Raw genomic sequence first — 6,681 nt, forward strand, 5'->3', positions numbered from 1 at the left:
ACTGTGGAGATTGATATAAGGTCTGATACAGGGGAGAACGTGCCATTTCAACGCGGACGAGTGATCGTGACGCTGAGTTTTCGCAAAGCTCGTCCTTCACTAGTGTGAAGAAAAAATGAACAGACATCGACCTTACACTCCTCACGTGGGGGTTTATAGAAATTACTACATGAATCAGATTGGACGAGGATCTGTATTTTCTGGCACGAGACTGCAACGCGGATATGGAATCGGAAGTATGTTTTCTGGATTGGCGAGATCGGCCGCACCTCTGTTAACACAAGGTCTGAAAGCAGTGGCAAAACCAGCGCTCGATGCCGGTTTGGGTATTCTAGGTGATGTTGTACAAGGGAAAAACTTAATAAAAAAGCATCTTCGAGTAGAGCAAAGACTGCGGGTCGTCAAATTACTTCTTCGGTATTGAGCAATTTATTTGGAAGACCCTCTCAAATGGGGCGAGGACGCACCATCAAAAGAAAGAAGACAACAACGAGACGTGTCATTTCTTCCAAGGCTAAGAAGAGGAGAAGATCTCCGGATATATTTGACTGAACATCATGGCTTTTGTACACGAACACTCCTGTGAATGCGCAAAGACGGAACTCGATCTCTTTACTATTCCTCCGACACAGACAAGTATCGAAAAAGGAAGTTACGAAGAGGTAAACCCACTCACAAATATAGCCGATGGTCCGATCGAATTTGTAATACCTTCGGCCGGAAGTGACTACATCGATATTGGTTCTACGCTTTTGCACATCAAGGCTAAAATCACGAATGCAAATGGAAGTAATTTGGCTGCGGACGCCACTGTAGGGCCTGCAAACTTGTGGTTGCATTCCCTCTTCAATCAAATCGACGTGTACCTAAATGGAAAGCAGATTTCGGATGCATCTCCCACCTATTCTTACAGAGCCATGATCGAAACGCTATTGAATTATGGAGGCGATGCCAAATCAACGCAGATTGGTGCTGCGATATTTGAGAAGGACACCGCTGGAAAAATGAATGTTGCAAACCCAAGGGCTGATGATGGTGACGCTAACATGGGACTCAAACGTCGATACGCATATACATCACTCAGTAAGACGGTCGACATGATCGGACGAATACACGGGGACATATTTTTTCAACCAAAGTATTTACTCAATGGGGTGGAAGTTAGACTGAAATTACATCGAAGTAAAAATCAGTTCTGCTTGATCAGTTCAACCGAAAATCCAGCATTCAAAGTAGTCATCACCGATGCTACCCTCCTAGTGAGAAAAGTCAAGTTGAGCCCCAGCGTACAACTGGGACACGTTGAAGCGTTGAAACAGGGTACTGCAAAATACCCCATCGATCGATGCGTTATGAAAATCGCTTCCATCCCCGCTGGTACAATGTCATTAAACAAAGATTTGATCTTCCTCGGTCAGCTGCCCAAAAGGATCATCCTGTGTCTGGTTTCTAATACGTCTTTCAACGGATCCTACGAAACAAATCCATTCAACTTCCAGAATTACGGTATCACATCACTGGTTCTCAATGTTAGAGGCGAGCAAGTTCCCGCAAAGCCATTGAAGACAGACTTCACGGCAGCTGGTGGCAGAAGTTGCATCATGGCTTATTACACTCTATTTACCGGTACAAATAAAATGGGTCAAGACCAAGGCAACGGCATCACTCGAGACGAATATCCCGAAGGGTACACAATCTTCGCATTTGACCTCACTCCCGACGAATCGGCCAGCGATTATCACCTCAATTTGATACAAGAAGGAAAGATTGGTCTTGAGATTCAGTTCAGACAAGCATTGACTGAGACTGTGTCCGTTTTGATTTATGCTGAATACGATAACGTTATCGAGATTGACAGAGACAGAAACGTATTGACTGATTTCTAGCTGCGATGGACACGAATCAACTGAATCGTATTCTGTCGACTAATCCGTACACTAGAAACGTGTTCTTTGGCGTTTATGCTAGAGATCAACTGCCTAAGGCTAAAGTGTTGGAGTATCCCGCAGCGTTCGTATCAAACACCGATGATAGTAGCGGAGGTGGGACACATTGGGTGGCTTTTTATCTGAAGGATCCCTACCGTGGAGAATATTTTGACTCGTATGGTAGTCAACCCTACTACGTGGAATTTAAGAGATTTCTCGATAAAAACGTTTGTACATGGGTCTACAATCATCAAATACTACAAGCTCCGTTCTCTACAGTGTGTGGTCAATACGTCCTGTATTACTTGCTGCGCAGATGTCGAGGGGAACCTATGAAGTCCGTAGCCGACTCTTTTACGCGTGATAGACATTTGAATGACCTTTATGTGAACAGATATATCGAAAACGTGACCGGACTCAACCTCCCTATTTATGACAAATATTTTTTCCCACGCAGTTTTACTAGATGACTTATGCTTTTGAAATTTCACATGTATATATATATATATATATATATATATATATATATATATATATATATATCGATTTCATATTATTTCTCTTTTTTCTTTTTATCACAGATGAGCGATTCTGATTAGAAAAAAGTGTGTATTGACTTTTCGGTGTTACTCGTGTTTTCTTGTTTTTATCATAATCGAATACTTATCCGCATTTGAAAATGTATACTTTCTATATACTCAAAATGTCATTTTTATTCTTATATTACTCAGTTTTTTAATCCATTCTTTTTGTTTATTTACTCAAACAAGAAACAAAACAAAACAAAAACAAAATGTATACTTTCTATATACTCAATTTCAATTACTCAGTTTTTAATCCATTCTTTTTGATTATTTACTTAAACAAAAAAAAACAAAAAACAAAAACAAAACAAAAACAAAATGTATACTTTCTATATACTCAATTTCAATTACTCAGTTTTTAATCCATTCTTTTTGATTATTTACTCATTAGTAGATTTCCCTTCTTTGTGTAATAAACTCTGTTAGTTTTCAAAATGATGTGTATTTATTAGTGTGTGTGTGTGTGTGTGCGTGTGTGTGAGCGCCCTCTACGAAACATTCTGAAAAATCTTTCGTCCACGCCTGTCCAATTAAAAAATAATTAAAAATAATTAAAAATAATTAAAAAATAATTAAAAAATGATGGTAATTTATGCAAATGTATTCACGATGACCTCGACACGACCTCGTATTCACATCAATTTTATGTATGCAAATGTATTCACAATATCCCATTGTGACGTCATCCTCATTCAAATGAACCCCTTTACGGCCATGGTCCTCATTTATGCTAATTTATGCACGAAATCCTATTGTGACGTCATCATTTATGCTAATATATGCTCCCACCTCAGATACATTATGGGGACGACCATGAGGGCGCTGTTCATCATCACTTCCAACTATGAACAGCGCCCTCATGGTCGTACCTATAATGTAACTTAAACTACTTACGTGATTCCGGGTCAAGGCAATGTTGTCATTAATGCTGGATGTCACGTACGTAAGGGGTAGGTCATTGAGAACGGCCTCGATTTATGTTACTACTGCTGAGAGTTGATCGAATGTTATTAACGCTCGAGCCACTGTCTTCTTAAAAGCATTTTAGTTTGATGAATAATCAGACGACATGCGACTCTTCTTCTGAAAGCGTGCATGAATGTTTCAGGAACAAGTTCGAGGAGAATTGCGCGTGTCACCTCACAAATAAATAAACATACGTACGCCTTACCAGATGTTCCATCAGCTCTTTTCGTAAATAACGGAGCCAATGTTCACTGAGTAACTTGACAACGGTGCCTTATCCGGATTTGCGTAAGGTTTCCACGTAACTTTATTGCAGTTACTCACTTATGAATGACGTTGTACACAATAATCCGTATTTGGGGTATTCAACATCTCTGTCGTATATACGTCACTGTAGATTGCATTCCGCCATGATCAAGTCCGTTTGTGATGCGAGGGTAAAATTAAATTTTGTCAAAAAATCTATGGGAGCATTATGAATTCTACTACCAGAGCGGAGTACATCCTCTTCATTCACAATTTTAGTCGATGAATATTTTCTGCGCGACTGTTTGGGGTTATTATTCCAATATATATACATTTGTATATTGGTAGATCTAATCCGGACAATAAAACGTAACATATAGCTGGTATTCTCGGTTGGATTTGATAACTTCGATATGCAATTGGATACTAATTCTAAAACACGCTAAGATGGTGACGCAAAGGTCCAAAATGAGTGGGTCTGGAAACTAACTGGATTTAGAGAAAGTCTGGAAACTGAGTTCGAATACTACGAGTAGCACTATCAAATCATATAATGGTTGCTTGCATACCCTAGTGTGATTCATCGCTACTAATATTTCTTTTGAAAATTATCAAATTGCTTTCAAATATTTGATCTCTAGCCACATAATGCTAATAGATTTGTTATGTTAAACACTTCAAACATAAAAAAACAATATGACAGCCTTTAGTTTCCGTTGAAAATATTCATGACCAGATTCCCGATTTATCTCAAAAAATCTCAATTTATCTATTTTGTGCTATAGTTAGAAAGATATAGGAGGAGATAGTTTTGACGCCACTAGTAACGAATTTAGCGGTTTTCGACAGTTGGCAGTCAACCAACGTCGCCCGGCAACCGAATTGTGAACCACATAAGTACGTAACTATAAAACAATTGTAACCAATTTTCATTTAAACCAGGAATGTTTTGCAGCAGTGTTCATTCTAGCCAGGTTTTATGACCGCCTCGTGGTGAGTGAGGAGTCTGTGACAAGTTTACGAAGCTGTTCATGGGACACCTTCTTATCGGTTATGTTGCAACGTACTGATTTTTCTCGTCGTCTTGACAACTTAAACCAGTGTACACCGTTAATAATGTTAAAAATAATCATCAAATTCGTAGATATGTCCAATGTATATTCGTTGAGATACCAACATTGCCGGGGATGTACAGCAACTCGTCTTAGAGCCAACGATTGTGCGACACCATAATAAACAGTGTGTTGCCATGGAAACAACTTTGAGATTCACTCTCATGCACTGGTAATTATTACAGCTCGTACTTAGTATTGTTATAAGTATATTTGTTGGACAATATTGAAGTAAATTCACATCGAATGCAATCCCCTGCCGGGCAAGCTATTGCAATATGCGCTGTGTTTATGTCACTATCACCCAGTGTGTTCTTAAATGATGACATAGCGACTACGTGAATGAATGAAAACAACAAAACTGAAGACAATTCTACCGGACGCTGATTTTCCCGCCAGATATCACTGGTAGACGATATCGTCTGTGTGAATCTGTTGCGGGATTGGACTTATGAAAACTCATGCACAACTGGTGCAAAGCTAATTGGGTGAAACAAGAAAATCTGAGAGCAAGAAGAGACAAGAGAACGGGACGAAGACAGTGGTTTCAAAAACACGTAGACTTGCACGCTGTACCGGACATGGTCGCTACATGAAGACCATGATTAGAAGTAATTCCTGCCAGCTTGTTCATGGGCGCCGATGAGAGAGAAAATTCTATTACTGTGCTCACGGGCTTATTTAGATGAGATCCCTACCCTTTATGAGAGAGACCCCTACCCTTTATGAGAGAGACCCCTACCCTTTATGAGAGAGACCCCTACCCTTTATGAGAGAGACCCCTACCCTTTATGAGAGAGACCCCTACCCTTTATGAGAGAGACCCCTACCCTTTATGAGAGAGACCCCTACCCTTTATGAGAGAGACCCCTACCCTTTATGAGAGAGACCCCTACCCTTTATGAGAGAGACCCCTACCCTTTATGAGAGAGATCCCTACCCTTTATGAGAGAGACCCCTACCCTTTATGAGAGAGACCCCTACCCTTTATGAGAGAGACCCCTACCCTTTATGAGAGAGACCCCTACCCTTTATGAGAGAGACCCCTACCCTTTATGAGAGAGACCCCTACCCTTTATGAGAGAGACCCCTACCCTTTATGAGAGAGACCCCTACCCTTTATGAGAGAGACCCCTACCCTTTATGAGAGAGACCCCTACCCTTTATGAGAGAGACCCCTACCCTTTATGAGAGAGACCCCTACCCTTTATGAGAGAGACCCCTACCCTTTATGAGAGAGACCCCTACCCTTTATGAGAGAGACCCCTACCCTTTATGAGAGAGACCCCTACCCTTTATGAGAGAGACCCCTACCCTTTATGAGAGAGACCCCTACCCTTTATGAGAGAGACCCCTACCCTTTATGAGAGAGACCCCTACCCTTTATGAGAGAGACCCCTACCCTTTATGAGAGAGACCCCTACCCTTTATGAGAGAGACCCCTACCCTTTATGAGAGAGACCCCTACCCTTTATGAGAGAGATCCCTACCCTTTATGAGAGAGACCCCTACCCTTTATGAGAGAGACCCCTACCCTTTATGAGAGAGACCCCTACCCTTTATGAGAGAGACCCCTACCCTTTATGAGAGAGACCCCTACCCTTTATGAGAGAGACCCCTACCCTTTATGAGAGAGACCCCTACCCTTTATGAGAGAGACCCCTACCCTTTATGAGAGAGACCCCTACCCTTTATGAGAGAGACCCCTACCCTTTATGAGAGAGACCCCTACCCTTTATGAGAGAGACCCCTACCCTTTATGAGAGAGACCCCTACCCTTTATGAGAGAGACCCCTACCCTTTATGAGAGAGACCCCTACCCTTTATGAGAGAGACCCCTACCCT

General features: G+C 41.2%; 1 protein-coding gene across 1 annotated transcript; it reads left to right on the forward strand.

Annotated features, from left to right (window-relative positions):
* Positions 1-557: 557 nt before the first annotated feature.
* On the forward strand, positions 558-1,886 carry LOC146729948 (uncharacterized protein F54H12.2-like). The gene has a single exon (XM_085494720.1). The coding sequence runs from the start codon at positions 558-560 to the stop codon at positions 1,884-1,886; it is 1,329 nt and encodes a 442-aa protein (XP_085350846.1).
* Positions 1,887-6,681: the final 4,795 nt, after the last annotated feature.

This window comes from Saccoglossus kowalevskii, chromosome 20 (assembly GCF_978046115.1).
Source record: "Saccoglossus kowalevskii chromosome 20, keSacKowa6.1, whole genome shotgun sequence".
Lineage (NCBI taxonomy): Eukaryota > Metazoa > Hemichordata > Enteropneusta > Harrimaniidae > Saccoglossus > Saccoglossus kowalevskii.